The 21,152-nt window shown below is 37.7% G+C and overlaps 1 protein-coding gene across 1 annotated transcript in view; it reads left to right on the forward strand.

The window, feature by feature from the left end:
• The first annotated feature begins 1,671 nt into the window (after window positions 1–1,671).
• The window catches only part of TMEM63A (transmembrane protein 63A), a 30,815-nt gene continuing 11,334 nt past the window's right edge, over window positions 1,672–21,152 (forward strand). The window contains exons 1-14 of the mRNA XM_009894281.1: window positions 1,672–1,862; window positions 4,123–4,202; window positions 5,753–5,816; window positions 7,213–7,250; window positions 8,475–8,617; window positions 11,180–11,231; window positions 12,391–12,499; window positions 12,892–12,962; window positions 13,428–13,508; window positions 14,330–14,453; window positions 14,806–14,939; window positions 17,297–17,434; window positions 19,904–20,057; window positions 20,821–20,927. Of these exons, the coding sequence (XP_009892583.1) occupies window positions 1,677–1,862; window positions 4,123–4,202; window positions 5,753–5,816; window positions 7,213–7,250; window positions 8,475–8,617; window positions 11,180–11,231; window positions 12,391–12,499; window positions 12,892–12,962; window positions 13,428–13,508; window positions 14,330–14,453; window positions 14,806–14,939; window positions 17,297–17,434; window positions 19,904–20,057; window positions 20,821–20,927 (1,481 nt within the window). The 5' untranslated portion in view covers window positions 1,672–1,676. The remainder of the gene's footprint in view (window positions 1,863–4,122; window positions 4,203–5,752; window positions 5,817–7,212; window positions 7,251–8,474; window positions 8,618–11,179; window positions 11,232–12,390; window positions 12,500–12,891; window positions 12,963–13,427; window positions 13,509–14,329; window positions 14,454–14,805; window positions 14,940–17,296; window positions 17,435–19,903; window positions 20,058–20,820; window positions 20,928–21,152) is intronic.

Consider the following 21,152-nt stretch of genomic DNA (forward strand, 5'->3'; position numbering starts at 1 on the left):
CCCCCGCTCGTCGCCGCTCGGCCCTCCTGAGGAAAAGTCCGTCTCCTGGGGGCCTCCTCCCCGCTCTCCCCGGCTGGTTTCTGGCCACTGGAGCCCGCACCGGTGCTCGCCTTCCGTCTACGGGCGGCGAAGTGCCGGTGGTGGCGTGCTGCTCGGGTGGGAGCAGCGAAACCCCACCCGTGGGAGGTCTCGCCGTGCTCGGTATCCTCCCGGCAGCTGGCTTGTTTAAAAACGATAGCTTTCCAGAGTTGGGAGCTGTAGCTGATAAGATCCAGTGTGCCGCCTCCACAGTTGTTGCGGCGAAGGTTTCCAAAATACTTCATTCAAAAATATTTCTGTCAGCACTAAATTTCAGGCCTTAGAAAACAAGGATAGGTTGGGTGGCACAAAATTTTATGTGTTGGCTTTTTTGTTGTTGTTCTGTTTCTTTCTTTTTTTTTTTTTTTTTTTTTCCCTGTGATGACACACACCAGTTTGGCCAAAATTTCTTCCTGGCTGTGTCACACAGTCCCAATATTTAGTTAAATGCCCTTTTGGGAGGAGTATTCTCTATGTTGTTTCCCTGCTGTTTAAAGGGAGAACTTGTAGTTATTCGTAATCTTGTTCTGGTTCTGTTTTGCTTTCAGCATCCACAGTAGCGCTGTCATCAGAGGCACGTGCATTCCTCTTACAGAGGCATGATATCAGAAAAGTAGTGTCCCTGGACCTGTGATGAGAACCTACAATATTTCCTTTAAAGGATAGAGTTCTTTGGGGTATGCTTTCTTTGTGAATTTATCAGTCAGAAGTGTGTTCTGCATGAGGCATGCTTTTGTCCTAAGTACGTGGGAGCCATCAAGTTTATAAGATCCAAGAAAAGAAGTGTTTGAAGTGGAAAGCCCCAAAATAAGTGAGAAATTGCCTGCACTGATAAAAAGGCCTTTGTATCATTAGCCAAGTCTTGTGCATTCTTGTATGTTACTACATTATCCAAGCAGGTCAGTTGACTAAAATGAGGTAGATGGCTGTTCTCTTAGAAAATTAGAAATATCCTTTGTTCTGTCTTGTTCATTATATACTGTAAGTACTGTGCTGTTCTTTCAGTTGAATTCTCCTATTAAAAAAGGAAAATCTCACCATATTCCAAGAACAGAGGGGAACGTGTATTTGTGTAGTAGTTCTCTTATGTGGAATTAGTGGCAATAATCTCAAGGTCTTGACATTTGAATACAAAGTTCACAAGCCAATATGTTCACACATGCCCATCAACTAGGACCAAAATCTTCAAACTGCTGCTGCTGGAATATCTAATGCCCTGTGTTACTCCTAGAATCAGGATCCAGGCTGGAATAAGTAGGTTGATGTTATAGATTAGAAGATAGAGCAGTTTGTTTTGTGTGGGTCTTCTGTAGTCTTCGTCGGATGTCTGTAGAGGATGTGGTTGGTTAGATGTCTGGAATTCTGGCTTGGGCACTGCTAGTAACTGAGCCTGTCAGTTATTGCGAAATATTTTACAGGAGAAGAGAAAAGATTGTCAAATACGACTTCTCTTCCGAAGTAGTTTCCTGTTTGAATCTTCCTGCAGTTTTTACGCTTGTAATAATAGTTCATCTTAAAAATACCAGGCAAGCTTTTCACATGGTGGTTTCACTCTTTCTTTTCTTCCTTTTTTCTTTTTTTTTTAAGGGAAAGACAAGATGAACCCTTTCTTTTTTCTGGGTTTTGGACATTCTCATCTAGTCTACTTCTGGAATAGAAGCGTACCTTTCAACTCAACAAATGAGACGTACTGCTACAGCACTGCCCGGGGCAGCACCGTGCTTCAAGGAGTAACTTTTGGTGGAATCCCAACTGTCCTGCTGCTTGATGTAACCTTCTTTTTTGTAAGCCCAGTTTCTATTTCTTGTATTGAAAATAATTCTGGCGTTCTCAAAAGTTAGATTGTTCAGAATTCTCTTATTTGTCAGGTAGAGATTAGTTTCTGAGAACCCTCAGAATAAGAAATGTGCTAAGGCCATCCTGAGTACATCAAAGCACTTTTCAAGTGTTGATAAAGGTTCATGTACATGTGGGATGACAGTGTTGCTGTATGTTGGATGTGTAGATGTAGAGAGAGTGCAATATCATAGGGTCTGTATGTGGGGTCATGGTGAGCTTTGTAGCAGTAGCTCAAACTTCTATGTTTTGTCTTAACTACAGGAACATTTATTCCTTACTCGGTACATTTTCAGGAAGGGAACACTGTTACTAACTTGACTGTTTTTTCAAAAGAATATACAATATGGAAAATGTGTAATTTCGAAAACATTTTTAAAATTAGATTTCCTGAAGCTGTTGAGGAAATAACGTACTGATCAGCTTAGTCCTAACAAAAGGAGGAATAGGATTACTTTGTGGCCTGGAGGCTCCAGGGCAGGCCTGAGACTTCAATAAAACTTAAGGTTATTTCTGTGAGTTTGATCTAGATGGTCTTAAGCCACCAGAAGAAGAGCTGTAGACGTGCAAATTGGCTTGATAAGTGAGGTTTGTGGTAGTAAAATGAGACTAAAGGGATAACATGGTTCCTGAGTTGTAGAAAGCTACTGTGGAGAAACTTAGAATTACCTGTGTATGGTCTGAGCTGGTAGTTCTGTAGGAACGTACAGGATGTTCCTAAAAGTTATGTAGTGGCATTCTTTTCTATTGATTTGGTGTATGCAGCATGCTATCATAAATCTATTTTCTAAGGATGTACAGTATTTGCTGCTCTGTGCGACTGATGGCACAGCGTTTAGTAAGATTTAGTTGGAATGTTTGGGGGGACTTTTATTTTTTTTAAAGCTGTGATTGAATTTTAAGAAACTGAGTCTCTGCTTTTGAGTTCCTTGCTATTGAACTCTCCTCTCAAACAGCATTAGATAGAGAGTTTGATGCAGTGTAGAAGGCTCCTCTCCAAGTACCAAGTACTGCAATTTATTTAGCAGCTCCTGTATTCCTATTTTCATGACAAATTTATTGCAGATCCCTTTAGTAACTGACAGTTGATGGGTTATGAATATTATTTCTAGGCTGGTTTGCTAAGGAAGTGAGGTTTATATATTGCACTGTCATCCTATTTTTGTCTGGCAGTTCCTCCTAACAGCCATAGAATACGTTACCAAATTTCAACCAAAGTTGTCAGAGCCTAGAGAACTTTCCTGCTTGCATGGAGTTTAATGGCTGGATGAAGGAGGAAGATCTAAATTAATATTCCTTGTTGGGAGGAAGGCTCTTGCAAGAAGGTTATATTCATTGTGAAATACGGAAATTAGCTGTGTAATCTTGACACCCAGATAATCTTGACATGCATCCTGGCTGGCCAGTTGGTATTTGCACAGATCCAAATAAGTTACATCACTAGCACCGCTTTCTAGCCAAACAGGTATGGGGTGTAGGAGGGGCTAGAAGGTGAGGGCGTGTGCTACATATGCATAGAAAACAGGCCTTGTTACTTCTGCTTTATTGCTTTGTACAGAGCAACTCGTTTCTTTAAAACAAAAAAAAAAGAAAAAAAGAAATGCATCTATAAAATACATAGTCATTGGGGTTTCTTTCTTGTTTTCTTAGCCTCTTTCAAAAAGTGAAAATGCAGGGGGGGAGATAAAAAAAACGTTGCAAAGATCAAATATAAGTTTGCGGCTTTTATGAGTTATAATAATATATTACTTTTACTGAGGATAAAAATAATTCTCATACTTGAGAAAAGATTTGAGCCCCCTGCAGCCTGTTTGCCTTACTTTTTAAAAATAAAATAAAATTGCAAGTCTTCCATCATAGCTCTGGTCATTAAGTAATGCATAGTAGTAAAGGTGTATTTATGAAGGTTTTGACTTCCTCTGAGGTACTACTTGCTATTTTTCCTGTCAGAAACCTTCATATATTTGCAGTTCAGAAGTATTTTTGCATGCAGTTCTCCTCCTTTATAAATTAGAGCAGGAAGGCAGGTGTTCTGATCCTTGGGTCCCAGACTGGTTGGTTTGTAGCATGGCCACTGTTGCATTAGTTAACATATGACAGTTGGTTTAGGAGCTAGGAACTGTCAAAAAGTGCTGTCCTATACACCTAAGAATAATTATTATGAAGTGGAAAAATGAATAGTCAAAGATCTTTGGTTTTATTTTCTAGATTTTAATATTACTGTTTTCCATCATAAGAAAGAGATTCTGGGACTACGGTCGTGTTGCTCTGGTGTCAGAAGCTCAAAGGTAAAAAATATACGCAGACTGATTTGTTGGAATCATTTGGGGACTATGGAAGTAGGTACACTAAACAGTGCTTAAATTAGGTACATTTGTATCAATTAGATATGTTTGTAATGACATGCACATATTTGTTAAAAATGGCCTCACGCTGCTTTGTGTGAAATACATACCACTCACAGAGTTACTCTTTGTGGTTGCAGTAATAAATTTGTGTGTTTGGCACTGTCACGAACTTCATTCTACAGTTGTGGGTTAAGGAAGCGGAGGTAAGAAAATAGGCTGCTTGTCTGCTAAAGTGTCACATAACTACAGGTTGATGTTTACAGTGTGTTTCTGTGATAGAAGGATATTAACTATTTTGTTTACCTTGGCTCTAGCCCAGTGTCTTCTCAGAGCTTCCTATGTAGCCCATGCCATATTTCTGAAGGGTCTAAAAATAAAAAAGAAATGTATTGTTGCAGGCTTCTGAAATTCTTCACTAATTTTTAGTAATACTGCAAATGAACTTTTGATTTTTATTTTTTTTTTAATATTACTTCTACAGGATGTCTTGGGATGTTTAAAAGCTAGCTGTCTATTTATGAAGTGGGTAAACTTTAACAGGGAGCCTTTTCCTGGTATTAGTGGTGTAACTAAGTTGTGGTAAATTCACAGTTAAGCCACAGAAAAGGACTCAAAATGTGGTTTTAGGTGTAATCCATGTACAATTGTGAAAAGTAAATGGTGGAAAAAAAAAAAAAAAAAGATGAGAAATAAGAGGCAGCAAGAAAGAAGATGCTCTGGTATAGGTGTTCATATGGGCTGTAGAGACCTGCATGGGACAAACGACTCCTTGAGCAGACGCCTGGGAGCGTGTGTTATTGCCTCTGCTGGACTGTGACCGGAGCCAGCTAGGTGAAAATTATCATAGATATGCCTATGAATGCACTCCATTTTAGCACATATTGTCTTGTAATTATGGGTTCATCACCATTGCAACATTTCTTTTTAACAACAAACTGAAAACAGGTACTTTGCTATATTTGAGGGCTACAGAGTTTCTAGCCTTGCTACAGCACTGAATTTGTGTGAGGAGGTAGCCCTGCAGGTAAGGCATTTAATTGTGCAGAGAAGTTCTGAGTAGTGGCTGTAAGATGAAGGAAGAGAGGTGGAGGGAAAGGAGGTGATGTCTTGTAACGAGGAATGTCTGAACAGGACATGTCTGAACAGCTACCTTGCAAATCTGATCCTCCCTAGGCTTCCAAAACCCGTGTTGCATTCCCTTATGTTACTGTGGTCTAATATCCCAATAAAACATAGTTTTCTTTCTAGTTCTGTTAAATGGTCTCATGTCAGGAGCTCACATGTCCTCCCTTTTCCACATGAGACACAGAAAAAGTTTCTATAATTAAGCATAAGCTACAAGATTAAAACCACAACTTTCATATGTGAAAAAGGGTTTTTTTTGTACTACTTCCCTTAGTTACTTCAGAATTGTTAAAGTTTTAAAAATTTGGTGGAATTCTGTCATCTATTATAAAAGAAGCTTAAAAATGTCATTTAATTTATTATAGTGAATCACGATACAACCGACTGTCAACATCTTCATCAGTACCTGAAGATCTTGAATATGATAGGGTAAGTATTCTAGAGTTTTGGTATGTTTTTTTTAATGTAAACCATTTAATGCAGTCTGTTCTAATTTGCCATTCTACCAAACCAAATGAACAGTCATTAAACTGGAAGACTATCTATGTGCAAAAATTAGTAATCTAAATCCTGACAAACTGTGGCCATATCACAAACCAGTATCTTGTGTCATTGTTTTTAAGTGACTTTTTTTTTTTTTTAAAAATTAGCATGGGGACTATGTGTTATTTCAAAGGGGATGCAGGGAAGAAAAAAGACTACTAAATAATTTGTGCTTAAATAATAGTTCAAAAAGTTACATTATGTTCACATTGCAAAAAATACCCAATTAGTCTTTATAGTACATTGTCTTCCTCACGAAGATGAGACAACTGGATGCAAGTGTGAGGCTAGTAATAATATCATGTGCTCTTAATATTAAAAATGGTTTGGCCAAAAAATTTTCTTCGCTCCAAACCTTTAGTTGGTTCCATCTATGGTCTCTCTTTGAATTCACACATCTCTGTTATTTTGTGTTACAGCTTCAGAACAAACCATGCGAGAGCTGTCCAATGGTGGCAGCCTACGTTTTAACATTTTATATATGTATCAACTTAATATCTAGCCTTGCAACTAAATAATTGTGTGAGCATCAAAAGCCTACTGGTGTTTGAACAGGATTGCTCTGCTATTTGTGTAGTTTTCTTCATCTTTTTTAAAAACCTAAAGCAACTTAATCATTTAAACTGTTGAATAAAAATGTGTCTCATTAGCTTGATACTATTCATTTGAAATAAGAGGCCTTTCAACAGATAAGATTTTTTTTTTAACCGTACGGGAATATTGTGAGATGTGATCGCTGCCATACAGTTTCATAGGAGGATTTGTAAATCTGTGCAAGAAGCCTTTCTGTTGACGTAATCACAGCGTTGTTTCTAACTACTGTTTAAGTGATTAACTTCTATTAGACTCTTGCGGAACTTGTCTCTGAAATTGGAGAGTCTCTGGAAATGATTTTGGGAAAAAATAATCACCTTTTCTGCTCTAAAACAGTCCTTTAAAAAAAAAAAAATCCTTAAAAGCCTCAATCTTAACTTCTGTTCATTGGAGATGGTATTTGGGCACACTTGTATAAATTTAAGAAGCCCAAGCAATAAACATGCAAGTAATAAAAGAAACCCCACCCTTAAATACTCTCTGAAGACAGACATTTGAATTAACTTGTAAAAAATGTGTAGAACACAAGGTGGGTTTCTATATATTTCTAAATGATGATTTCAGAGCAACAAACTGCCAGCTCTTTAACTAAGAGATTGTCTTAATAGAAACACTTCTCTTAATGGTACAGATTAGAGACTGTATGTTTTGTACGTTAGCTCCTAAAAACTTCCTTCTTTATTTATAGGGGTTTTGTTCTTGGATGACAGCTGCTTTTCGGATGCAGTAAGTGTATGAAACAGAAATAGTGAGCTGTGGTTTGCTTTGCTCTATTTTTTAATAAAAGAGGAGGGTTGCATCCAATAAAATGTAGGTGTGGTTTTTGGTGGTTTTTTTTTTTCCTTCGGTAGATAGAATTTACTACAAACAGTATACAGGTGCCTCTGGTGGGGTGCAAAAAGAATATGAAAACAAGGTTGGCTTATGGGAATACTTCTTTAGGATACAGTCATCCTTCTGCTAGCAGCCCAGGGACTTCCTGATCTCGGGCCAGTGTGTGAACCTGAGTGAATCTATGGCATTTATATGGATTCTGAGCTAATAACTAGGCTCTAGGCTTTTACCCTTCAAAGAGTACTGTGTGGGTGTTTCCCTGTTTGAAGCCAGCCTGGCCCCAGGCAGGAAAGAGGATTTCCCTGCAAGCGTTTCTGTGGAGAACTGGTGGTTTAGTTGGGGCTGGAATTGGCTAACTAGGAAAAGCCCATCCCACTGTTTCCCAGAAACCGAGCATTAGATGAGTGATGTTCATTCTTTGTATCTCTTGGGGCTTAGTAAATCATGATTTTAAAAAAATATTTTAAAAAGATAAAGATAAATTCACTCAATTTCTAGCTTGGGTACATTGAAACAAGAAAAGGGGTGGGGATCGAGCCTGTCTTTCTCCATTTTTGCTAGTTCAATTGCTTCCTTTTCCAAGAACTCCTATTTTAATGATCTGTCCTGCTGACAATGGATAGGTGATTAGAGTTCATTCCAGAGCCTATTAATATCTTCTGTTAATTGGATGTTGTAAGAGTAAGGTGATTCTGTTGTCGTTTTCCTCATGGGGAGCCTTTACGGAGATGAGTGAACACTGTCACAGTGTGATCTTAAAGTTTGAGAGGTAGGCTGAACACCTGGTGACTGTCGTAAAGGAGGAGGTCACAGCAAATGACTTTGTCCTCTTTTAGGCTGATAAAAAAAACCTTGGAATTATATTTGCTTTTCAGATTACTTGTTTCCATCTTAAATTCCCTCATGTTAGTTTTTGTATGTTGATACTGCACAAGGAAAAGACACTTTTGGAACTTAAATTTGTCGATGAAAGGACACAACCATGTTGAAAATGGATAGGGGTTGATGGAGATGTCACTGGGTAGGCTGAGAAATTAGTGTAAGTTCAAAAACAACCCCCCAAAACCTCAAGGATGTTAAGTGGACTGACCATGTGCTTTTCTGTCTATGATGCAGCGATGATGAGATTCATGAGAGATGTGGTGAAGATGCCATACATTACCTTGCCTTCCAGCGCCACATCATCTGTTTGTTGATTGCTGTCAGCATTTTGTCTGTGTGTGTCATATTGCCTGTCAACCTATCAGGTGATCTACTTGGTAAGATATTTTAATTTTTTTTGTATTCTGGGAAGAATTTTGTGTTTTATATAATTGCAAAAGCTTTTAGTATTTTTTTATTTTGGCGAACTTTGTAAGGTTTGTTTTTTGTTCCTCCGCCAGTCCAGTATGTGTGTCATTTTGTGTGAAATTTGTTTGAGAGTAGAGGGTTCTTTAAATGTCAGGCAAAAGCTGTTGTCAGAAACAAGATGGCAGACCACATGCAGACAGCAGACCACATGCAGATATAGATGACTAGACCTAGAAGGCTCAAGGCAGGATTAACTTGACCTATGCCCTCTTAACTGGTCTTTATCTAGGCACTCTTTATGATTTTTATTGGTGGTGATTGCCAATGGAAACTGTCTTTGCAGTTGAGAAGTCTTTTTCTAGTGTCCAGTCCAAATCTCTTTTGCTGCAATTCAGGATCACTGGGGAGAACAGATTATTCTTTTCCTCTTTGCAATATCCTTTTAGCTGCTTGAAGATTATCAATTCATCTGTGCTTTTTCCTCTTTTTGATAAACCAGACCAGTTAATTCGGTCATTAATGAGAAATCTTTTCCATTTGACTGATCATAAAATCATCGGGCATCCGCCGAACTTTTTTTCTATCTAGCTAGACTGTCTCTCATTGTTCCCTTCTGTCTTGGTTTGCAGCTCGAAACTGGACAAAACTTCTCGCTGAGATTTTGTCAGTGCTGACTAGACAAAGAATTGTTTCATGTTTCCTGCAGTCTAGTCCTTATTGTGTCTGCCAGTGTGACACCTATTTCTTTTCATTATTAACTCACACTCAACAAATACAATAAGTGTGTTCTCTAGTCTGCCATTCAGGTTGCTGATGAGAATACTGGTGGACTGAACTCTGTTAAATCCTGTTTAAATACTCTTTGATTTTTGATAATGAGCCCTTATAAGCCTATTTTATATCTGGCTTTGTATCAGTCTTATCAAGATCATGTTTACAGAGTTGTTCACTGTTGATCATCTTGGTGAATAGTGCTGCAAAAAAAAGCAATGATTCACTTGGTTTTCCTAGGAGCTCTCAAGTGGAGTACTTGCTTGTGTTTTGTTTTGTTTGTTCTCATACTGCAACTATTGCATCTTATTTTGTGTACTGACCTTGCTGATCTTTGTCCCTGTAATTTATTCTCTTCTATTGTCTTTAATAATGTGGCCTAGTTTTTGTTTTCAGTTTACTGCTACCTGTGTTTTAAAGAGCCTTGTGACTTAGCCCTCATCTGTAATGGCGTACATTGTACCTGTGCCTTTAGCATTGTTTCTTTGTGGAACTGCCATCTCTGACTTCCCTTTTATGAGGTCTGTCTTAGCAATTATCTATTTATGTTAATATCTGCTTTCTTAAAGACCATTGCTGTTCTTTTTTTCTTCTTTGCATTTCTTTTTTTTTTTTATTTGGTCCTTTCAAAGGACCCTTTATCAGTTCAGAGTCACTTCTCCTTCCTTGCTTTCCATTGCTGTGTTCTCAGCCAGCATCCCTAGTTTTACAGAATCAAATTCAACATAACTGGTGCCCTAGTTGCTGTCTTCACCTCCTTCGTAAAGTAAAGAGAGTGATACTGATGCCTTCAAAGAATTTACCGAACGTGCTTCCCTCTTCTGGTCTAGTTACTACCTATATGTTTATATCAAAATGGATTTTTGTAATACACATCAATTTGCATGCACTGTCCTTCTGTAACTACAATTTGATAAAAGTTGTGGTATCTTGGATACCAATAGATGCTCTTTGTTAATTCAAATGGCAGAGTATGGCTGGCCTTCTAAAGCAGGAGAATACAGCTTGTGTTATCCTGCCTTAATTTTTGTGATGCTAGGAAATACAGCTGAAAAACAAATACGAAGTTTTAGTGTCTTTCCCCTTCTTCCTCCCCTTGCACCATATGTTGATTTTGTGCATTTGCAGTTCTTTCTGTTATGATGATTTAACTTGCAATGTGGTTTAACAGTCTATGCCAGAAGATTGTGTAGCTTTCCAGATACACTTAGCTCTTTTTCCTTTGTGAACATGTACTCAGTTTTCACTCATTTACGTTATCATTTTTTAAAATACTTGACAGTCTAGAGAAACAATGTCATATAAACTTTCTCATTTTTGACCTTAGTAGGTTATCAGTACTGTTCTGTCAACACTGAATTAATGCAGTTTAAAAAAACTGAGATAAGAAATCAGTGAAGATGGAATAAAAATGCGAATGAAATATGTTCAAATCCCTAAAGAATGTTCTTAATGGATGTGAAGGGAGATTGGAGGGAGAAAGGGAACTGCTGCAAAGAACTAGTATTCAGATTTTAAGAATAATCTATTATTTCTCTTGATGGGTTGAAGGTACTATAATCCTGGGATTTTTGTTTTCCAACTTTAAAATGCAATAGAGTGTAAACCAGCATTGATTGTGACTCTAAATCTTTTTAACAACAAACATGCCCAACATTAAAAAGAAGTATATAAACATTTAAAAAACAAAAAGCTGACTTTCTGACAGTTTGCATGTGAATGTTGAACCAGTTAATTATGCTACTTGTTTTTGTTCTTAGATAAAGATCCTTATAGTTTCGGAAGAACAACTATAGTAAACTTACAAACTGGGTAAGTAAATCTTGCAGAGTACTTTTATGCTTATGTCTGTTTCCTGCCGTAGTCTTGAAACACATGAATTGATACTTGCAGCATGGCTCATGGGGTAGGAATTACTTATTCACGCTTCATCAACTGAAACTGGGATACGTTCTGCTTCAGGCTCTGAATTTACAGTGCTGATAAGAAATCTGGAGACTTGGCTTCTACTCTCTCAGCTTTTACTTCTTACACCACATGTTTCTCTTGGCTAATGACTACACATCTAGCGATATTATTTTCAGACATTTCCACATTAAAAGAAACGATACTTCAGAAGGAAAATAAACCTGACAGCTTTACTAGAATGTGTAACTTGGATGATTTAAATTCTCTTACATCAGATTTATGTGTGTGCGTATCTCTCCCGTCCGAGATCACGACTAAAATTACTTCTATGTGTTTTTAAAAGTCTGTAAAATAGTTGAGAAACAAAGCTGTACAATTTTTCTTTTGTATTGTTTGATCAATCCACATCTATCCATGCTACCGTATCCCATAGAGTTTCTGCCAATGCCCTTTGGGTTTTTTTAACCACGTTATGAATCCTAGTAACTAGTGGGAATTTTTTGTTTGGTTGGGCTTTTTACCTGTAAAATAGGTTCCTGATTGTAATTATTAATGCTCTTTGCAAAACTGAAGAACGTTTCACAGAACAGAACTTCTGTAAGCTTTGAGGAAGGAGCTATCAGAGAAGCAGGACTTGCTTCCCGTGTTCAGGGAAAACTCCCTCTTTTCAATTTGAGTAAGGATTGTGTTCAAGGAGAGTTCAATTACGCACTCAGCACGGCAGCTGAGTATATAAAATAGAAAAAATCTTTTGGCAAGTAGCATGGTGTGTGCTCTTGGTCATCCAAAAGAAGGCGCAAGTCAAATGCTGCCTAAAAATGTCTATGTTGTAGAATATCTGTTTTCTTTGTAGGTCTGTTACCATAGAATCTTATGATAAGCGAGTAACCCTAATGTCTATCCAAGGCATCTGCGTAGGCGTGACTGACTACCAGTAACTACCTTTTTTCTTGTTTTGTGTTCAATGAGAGTTTCTGATCTGCCTAGTGTTTTGATGGCTACTTGTATCAGGCTGACAATTCGTTCTTCCTGTTGCTCATATTCGTTACATTTTGTCCGACAGCAATAATCTTCTTTGGCTGCACACAGTTTTTGCTGTTATTTACCTGATTCTGACAGTTGTCTTCATGAGACATCACATGAAGTATGTCACATATAAAGAAGAAAACATAGTAAGTTTCTGTGTTGGAGTGAAAAAAAAAGTACAGCATGTTTGCAAGTGGCTAATGCTAAAAAAGCAAATTGCTAAGATGCCTCCTGCTTGCTAGAATGTGATGTAAGTGTGAAGGAATTCACTGAAAGCAAAAATCCACTGAGTGAATGCTAAAGATGGATGGAGAAAAGGGGGTTGGGGAGGGATTTGTGAAATTTTGGTGTAAACTATTACCAACGTAGAACATGAGCGTGGTACTGTCTTGAATAGATGCAGCTCCCATCAAAATCTCCTACCTTTTTTTCCCCTCTACAACACAGCTACTTGTGCTGTGTCACTGCCTTCCTCGTATTCTTCTTTACTCTTTCGTGATGTGGTTTCTCAAAATTGGACTTGCATTTTCTCTTGCAGGTTAAGTGTACATTGTTTATAACTGGTCTTCCAAAAAATGCAAAAGAAGAGACAATACAAGGCCATTTCACGTAAGTTCTGTGCTTGAGTAGTATTATTAGCAGCAGGAGATCTAAAATTGTCCTAATAATTTTACCTGCCCAAGCAGAAATGTTATTTGACTTTTGCACTGTTTAAAATTCATATGCTAGTATCCATCTTCTAAAAGTATATCTTCTTCCTTAGACAGAATTGAGGAAAGACTATATTTCAATAAAGTTGGTTAACTGATCTTAAAATTAGAATCTAGGGAAGTGGCTGTGTATCCACGCTTTCCATTCATGTTCCCAAGTGGCCTTTTCTTGGGAATAATGCTGCACATGTCACATTAAAGTAACTTTTGTTAACTGTCTGTCTGGAAGTCTCCACTCTGTGATGCCCATTCAGAAATGAAATGAGTGATTGAGATGTCAGTTAGACATGGGTGATCCTCTTTGAAGCAGTTTCTTCACTGTACTTTCTGTTCTTACTGTTCTCATGTGCTGCTTCCTTTCCAGTGCTGCCTACCCAACCTGCACTGTGCTGGAGGTCCAGCTGTGTTACGATGTAGCCAAGCTCATTCATCTTTTCAAAAAAAGGTATTTGGTTTTGTAATCTACCTGAGTTTGGCATAATTGTACGTATGCTTTGCCAGTTCTTAATCAACGTATACCAGTGGTACTAGCCTTGCACATACTAGAAACTAATTCTGTTCTTAAAGTTCTGGTCTGGACTTCAGTTAGATTCTGGACATCAGTTAGATGTAGCCAAGCTCATTCATCTTTTCAAAAAAAGGTACTTGGTTTTGTGATCTACCTGAGTTTAGCATAATTGTACGTATGCTTTGCCAGTTCTTAATCAACGTATACTAGTGGTACTAACCTTGCACATACTAGAAATTAATTCTGTTCTTAAAGTTCTGGTCTGGACTTCAGTTAGATTCAGCTGTGTTTTAAGGTGAGGTGTGGCGTTCAGCCTGTTTCTTGTAGGTGCGCTATGTTGTGTGTTGCATAAGATAAGCTTTGAGTTGCTGATTATTTATGTATGTATGTATGTATTTAATTATTATCAGGCAGTGCAAAGTGGAAAACCCAACTATTGAATTAATGACTCCGGGATCCTGCTTCTTTGGCTGGAGGTGCTGGTCACAGGAGAAAAAAGTGTTATCATCTGGGCTATACATTGCTACTTTTTTCCCTGGAACCTCACTACACTACAAGTATAGGCTGTATAATGCTATTACAGACTTGAAAATAAATTATGCCAAATAGCCAAAATAAGGTATATGAATATCTTTGGTGGCTGATTAATTTGTTATCAGTCCTAGACATAATTTTTTCTCTTGGGTGTTATATTCTTCTTAAGCTTGATGTTGATACTGTTTTCTTGCAAAATGTGATGGATGTATTTTTCTGTCCAGAAAACAGGCAGAAAAAAGCCTGACTTACTATGAACACCTGCATCAGAAGTATGGCAAGCGGGTCCAAATCAACCCTAAGCCATGTGGTCAATTCTGCTGTTGTGAAATGAGAGGATGTGAAAGGGTAAGAAATTGTGTTCATTTTTAGTTATGGCTAGATAGATTGTTAGAAGAGTAGAGAACGGTTTTTCTGGGACATCTTGTTGAGCTTCAGAAAGTTCTTCATTCATTTATTGCAGATAGCTCATCCTTTGTGTTCTTGCAGTCTACAGAAAAGGAATTCCCCAAAACTTTTGAAATGTAATCTGAGTGCAAAAATTGAAAAACTTCCTGTTTGTTTGTCTTTGCATTGTGACCTTATTTGTAATTTGTGGAAGTACCGTGAGGAAGAGAGACTATGGTTTGTGTAAGCTGTATTTTAATGAAGAGATTAGCCATCTGGTACTTGGATGTAACAGTCATAAATTTCCCGACAGGAGGATGCCGTAGATTATTATACCAAAGTTAGAAATGAACTGATGGAAGAATATTCAAAAGAGGAACAAGCTGTTCATAATAACCCACTGGGAATGGCTTTTGTAACATTTCAAGAGAAATCCATGGCAACCTAGTAAGTTTTGTCTGCTGTCTTCTTTGTTCTTTTTTAACTAATAGTACAGCTGATATCCTGTTTGTGTTGCTTGTTTGCTTATGTTGGTTCTTCTTCCTTTCTTCTTCTTCACCATCCTGTGGATATGGTCTGCTTTGCTTTCTGGTAAGTTTTCCTGTAAGTGTGCATTTAGCCTCTATGTTTCGAGCGAAGAAAATACCTGAGGGATGAGATGGCTCTGGACATTTATTGGGATAGGGATCCTTTCTCTTCTGTGTGGATCCAGTCCATCAGTGTAGGTTAATAGTAGGGCAGACTAATTGGCTCTTGAAGAGGAATTACTGATTTCTCCATTTTCTACTGTGCAAATGGTCCAATTACCAAACTGTCACAGTGGGTGCAAATTACACTGCCAGTTAGTCATCTCAGCAAAGTAGAGTCAGTGACTGGCCTGGCCATAGGTGACAGATACGCATTATGTATCTCTCTTACCTGTTATTGCAGATATATGTGTAGGCGTAATATCAGAAGTTGTTCAGCAATTTTTACTCAGTCATTTGTAGAGAAAATGCATATAGCCTCTCATTTTCTGTTGGCACTTTGTGAGCATCTCGTACTAACACAAAGTGGGTAAAGGAAAGCAGAATAATATTTGTATTACGAAAATAACACATCATGCTTTTTTTTTTTATTCTTCATAGCCTCTCAGATTTAAATTGTCTGCATTCTTTTGACCTTCAAGTCATGTTAGAGAGCTAGTCTTTGAGGCTTTTTTTCAAGGAGGGTACAGAATTCCATGCAAGAATTTGACATGCTGTAGAAAGTTTTGCTTGCTGTTGTTGAACTGAGTGGTGATTATGCGGTGAAATCCGCCCCCCTTCTAATTTTGTAATGTTAGAGACCATATTTAGAGAAACTGTGACACTGAAAGAAGAAATAAGCACTGAAGGTCCTTCCCTAGCTGCTGATTTGTCATATGTGATTTTGATGGGATAGTCTCTCTTTGGGCGTGTGTTCTGAGTTGCGCTGCAGGTATCTCTGAGTTGAATCATCAAGAACTGAAAATATTTTAGTTTGTTTAGCTTGGAATTGATGCAGTGGACTCTGTTTTCTGGAAAATTAGATTAGATTACCTGTGAAGCTGAGGCTACCATCAAATTAGAAACTTATTTGGCTCCCTCAGTGGGCTGTGCTCCACAGAGCTCTGAAACAGGATGCAAGACACAGGAAGCCAGGACTGAGGTTCAAGGAGTCAAGTGGTTGTAGAAACCACTACAGTGGTTGGTTAGTGGTTGGTTAGTGGTTGGTTAATGATGGTGCTTGCTAGTATAGCTGGTAGTGCTAAAGCTTGCTCTGTATGTATTTTTAAAAATAAACTGTCAAAGTATAATTAACTTTCTTAAATACTTGCTGCTGCAAGATGCTGGCAATTCGACATCGCTACTTGAATTCTAGTAAGGTAAAGATCTGGGGTTTGGGGGTTATTTTTGTTTGTTTGGTGTTTGTGTGTGTGGTTCTCTGTTTTCTTTGTTAAGAGCACAACTGAGAAACAAGCATGTTCTGCCCGTTTAAATATAATACATATTGTTTCCATGCTAGTGTAATAGAGCTTATCTGGAGGGGAACCTCTTTTACACAGTAACACACACACATTTGTACTGTCTCTGAATATATGCATTGCATGTGTGTTTTGAGAAATCTTTGAAAGCGTTTAATTTAGGCATGTTTAGAGTTTGTTTAAATACGTTGATTGACAATCAACTTATAATATTAGAAGATAAAATTAGGTATTTTGATTATTTTAGGAGTGGGTGAAAGAGGGTAATATTTTGAATTGTCAGAATACCAACATGATAAAAAAATTTTCTGAGAATTGGTACTCAAGGCAAAATTGGCTAGTTTTGATACCAGCGTAATGAAATGAGTGTGCAGACTAAACCTTTAGTCTGCTTTGATTTGAAAACAGCTGTAATTACACAAAGAGGTGTCTGGGCAACTAGCTGTCTTTATTTTTCTTTATTTTTCTTGTTTTCCAATGATGTCGGGCTTTGATTTATTTTTTTATTTTATTTTTTTTTTTAATACAAGTCACTGTGGTTATTTGTGCTGGTAGAAGTACTGAACAGTTCAAACTAAGACTGCTTTTTGATTCCAACTTTGTCACATCTCAAAGACCTGTGGTAGTAACTGTTTATAGGATAGTCATTACATGCATAATATAATGTTACATTGTTGTCTAAGAACTATCTTTATCTCTGTTTTTTAAAAACAAAAAACCCTGCACCTTTATCACTATTCCCAGTCTTTCTCATTACATATGCAGCATTTTCAGGCGTAAAAATTTGGAAAAATCCTCCTCTTCTTTTTCTTCCTTACAGTATCCTTAAGGACTTCAATGCCTGCAAATGTCAGAGCATTAAGTGTAAAGGAGAACCCCAGCCATCATCCTACAGCAGGGAGCTGTGCGTGTCAAACTGGGAGGTTACATACGCTCCTTATCCTGAGAATATTTGTTGGTAAGATTCCTGTCTTACATCCACTTATTTGTGGTTTATTATTATGGTTTATGATATGGATTAGAAGGGGGACAGGAGAAGGGGCTGAGTGTGTTTTTCTTTAACCCTAAACTTCGTGTAGTGTTTGGGTGTGGCTGATCTACATCTTTATTTCCATTACTGGTGTTCTTCATTGACCTTGGGGAGGCCTCTCAGAGGCTGACTAGTTTTGCCACCTCAAAGTTCTGGTACCTGCAGTTTCTGTTAACTAAAACAAAAACCCAAACACACACCCCCACCCCCAACTTATTAACGTCTGTGCCTCAGTGTTTCCATTTTTTTGAGGTTAGTGCATATCTACTGTTAAGATCTGAGGAAAGCAGATGGTGTTAGTGCTGCCTATTCTCCAAGTATGGTTTGTTCTTTTTTTTGAGTTGCCATATGACAAGTAGAACTTGATCCACTCTGTGAACTATGGTCTGTCTTCTAACATCTTTTTATTAACCCAGTAAATTTCCCAGACTTTACCCACTGCTTACAGGAAAGTGCTGGAAAATCATAGAATCATAGAATGGTTTAGGTTGGAAGGGACCTTGAAGATCATCTAGTTTCCACCCCCACCCTCCCCCTGCCATGGGCAGGGACACCTCCTGCTAGACCAGGTTGCTCAAAGCTCCATCCAGCCTGGCCTTGAGCACCTCCAGGGGTGGGGCATCCACAACTTCCCCAGGCAACCTGTTCCAGTGCCTCACCACCCTCAAAGTGAAAAATTTCTTCCTAATATCTGATCTAAATCTACTCTTTTAAAGTTTGAAGCCATTCCCCCTCGTCCTGTCACTACATGCCCTTGTAAAAAGTCCTTCCTCAGCCCCAAAATAGATAAATGCTTTTTGAATTAAACTGTTCCTGTGCTGCCTTCTGTAATGCTTGCAGGCTAAAAAGGACTAAACATTTTTCAGTTGCTTTGCAAATAATTTAGGGTTGGGTCAATGTAATCCTCTGTTCATATAACAGTAAATTTGTTGTGACATTTCCATTGCCCAAACCAAAACTACAAGTGAGACACAAACATGGATCAAATGGCCTCATGTTACGCCAGGGAAGGTTTAGATTGGATATTAGGAAAAATTTCTTCACAGAAAGGGTTGTTAAGCATTGGAACAGGCTGTCCAGGGAAGAGGTGGATTTGCCATCCCTGGAGGTATTTAAAAGACGGGTAGATGTGGTGCTAAGAGATGTGGTTTTATAGTGGTGTTGGTAGTACTACGTTGATGGTTGGACTGGATGATCTTAAAGGTCCCTTTCAACCTAGACGATTCTATGATTCTTTGCACAAGTTACTGTATTTCAGATGTATGAAACTTCTTTTTTTTTTAAAAAAAAAGAAAAGTACACTTTTTTCCTAATGTTTTAATAGAAAATTACTTTTAAGGTGACTATGCCATCTGTTTTTAATAATTGAGGTAATAATTTCTCTAGAACTACAGTTCTGCAGTTGGGAATAAACTACAGAATCTTTCACCATAAAGTAAACAACCATGAATCTTAGCTGTGTCTTTTGAGACATGAATTAAAAATCTCTTGCAAGTTGCTTTCCAAGTAGGGTCAGTTTAATCTGCCTTTGTCATGAAAGGCTTCTTGCACGCGTATGTGCTTCATTTCCTCTTCCTTTCTTCAAGCACTGTCTTATGGACACAGGAAATGATCCTTGAGACTCAGTGGGTTGAAGCACTTACAAAGCTTTTCTAAACATCTCTGAGAGGGGAAGGTGGTGGGATTTTGCTGTTTGGTTTTTTTTCCCCCTGTTCTTTTTATTTTCTCCCCTTGAAGAAGAGGAGACACTGGGATATGCCAAGTTACTTACCTAGGCTCATAAAAAGAGTTGTCATAGCTGGGGATGTTACTGAGCCTCTGTATCCTTGTTTTGTCTGTTCTAAATACTTGGCTTTGGAGTTCAAATCATTCTAGTCCTTTTGGGAACCATTTCAGATAACATGTAAGAACTTTACCTGTTTAAGACCTATGGTTGCTGTTTTAATACGGCAGGAAGGGATACAGGGTTTTTTAATATTTTTTTTTTTTTCAAATCAGTTTCTTGATGGGTTGATTCTGCCTCTGATAGCTATTCTCCTTGCAGAAATACTCTATATCTTCTTCTCTGTTTCTTCTTGTTCTAATTTCAGTACTTCTGTATTATTAAACAATGGAAATGTTTCATCCCTAAACCTTAACTACATTAGACATTGTGTTTGTGTTATGAAAGACTAAATATGTTCTGCTGGAAGTGCAATTTATGTTATCATTCAAGAAAGGTTGCAGTTTTCTTTATTTCTAATAGCAACTGGAACTTGTATAGTGCTTTGTTATATAAGTTTGAGACTATGGAAGCTCAATTTAGAAAAAGCAGTGCCACCTGTTACTTGACAGGTAGTATATATTTTTTTTAACAGCAAATGCTTACTGCTTGTTTTTATCTCCTTTTTTTTCCAGGAAAAATCTTTCAGTGCGTGGACTGAAATGGTGGTTTAGATGGGCTTGCATAAATTTGCTTCTTTTTATTGTGCTTTTTTTTCTTACTACTCCTTCCATAATCATCACAACCATGGACAAGTTCAATGTCACTAAACCTATTCACTACCTTAATGTGAGTATCACCATATGTTTGGATATGGCTGTGTATCAGACCAAAATGTTTATAAACTGATAGGTATATAGTAAGGCAATGAAACAATGTCTGTAAGCTAAATTCAGTTGAAATTCTCAGGATTGTTTTACTAACTGCTGATTAAAAAGCATATGTCCTGAATCAGGTCTTTAATTCTGTTTTGTTCCTTGGTAGGCTGAAATAATTTCATCTGAAACTTTATATTATTATAAATTTGTGTTTTACTTGTTTGTAGTAAAAATTTGCATTCCACATTTACATAATTCTAAATTTTGTGGTCAAAAACTTTTGCCAAAAATGGAATTTCAACTCCAACTTGTATTTTGTTTTTTTTTTATGATGAGAAGGGGGGAAATCAGATTTTAAACTCTGAAGTAAAATGCCATAGTTTTATTTTGCTTATTGGATTCAAAACAGGATGGCATCTATATCTGGTCCTAGTTTGACTGCAGCTAAAGTTTCTTGCATACTGTTCGTGTTAAATACTTCCCCAAGCTAGAGTAACTACATAAAAACTACTTCTGAGACTTCACTTTCATGCAGTTTAATTCCCAATCCTATTCTTGTTTTTTGTCTTGCACACCAGTGCTGAGTACTTACTCATTTTAAGACTGTATCTGAATATAATTTCCACAGTCCAACCTGCTATAATTTACAAAACCCAAAATATTACAGCCTCTGTTCTATCACAGCTGCATTAAAACGTTTTTAATACTTATTCTTACTTCTTTTCCCCCACTAGAATCCCATCGTCAGTCAGTTTTTCCCAACGCTCTTGCTCTGGTCCTTCTCAGCTTTACTACCAACAATTGTCTATTACTCAACTTTGCTGGAGTCCCACTGGACAAAGTAAGCAAGATTTTCCTCTGTTTTGGCCTTATCAGCTGAATTACTAAAATAAATGGAGAAAGTGCTTATCTTTCATGTATCTCGTAAATCCACAGACCTCTCATAGCAGGGAATGTCATGTTCTTGTCTCTTTCTAATGTTATAACCAACACTTTGGAGTTTAAGTCATTTGTAATCAACACAGCAAGTGTAATCTGACCACATGATTTGCTTATGCTCCCCCCC

Source organism: Charadrius vociferus, unplaced genomic scaffold (assembly GCF_000708025.1).
Source record: "Charadrius vociferus isolate BGI_N301 unplaced genomic scaffold, ASM70802v2 scaffold261, whole genome shotgun sequence".
Taxonomy (NCBI): domain Eukaryota; kingdom Metazoa; phylum Chordata; class Aves; order Charadriiformes; family Charadriidae; genus Charadrius; species Charadrius vociferus.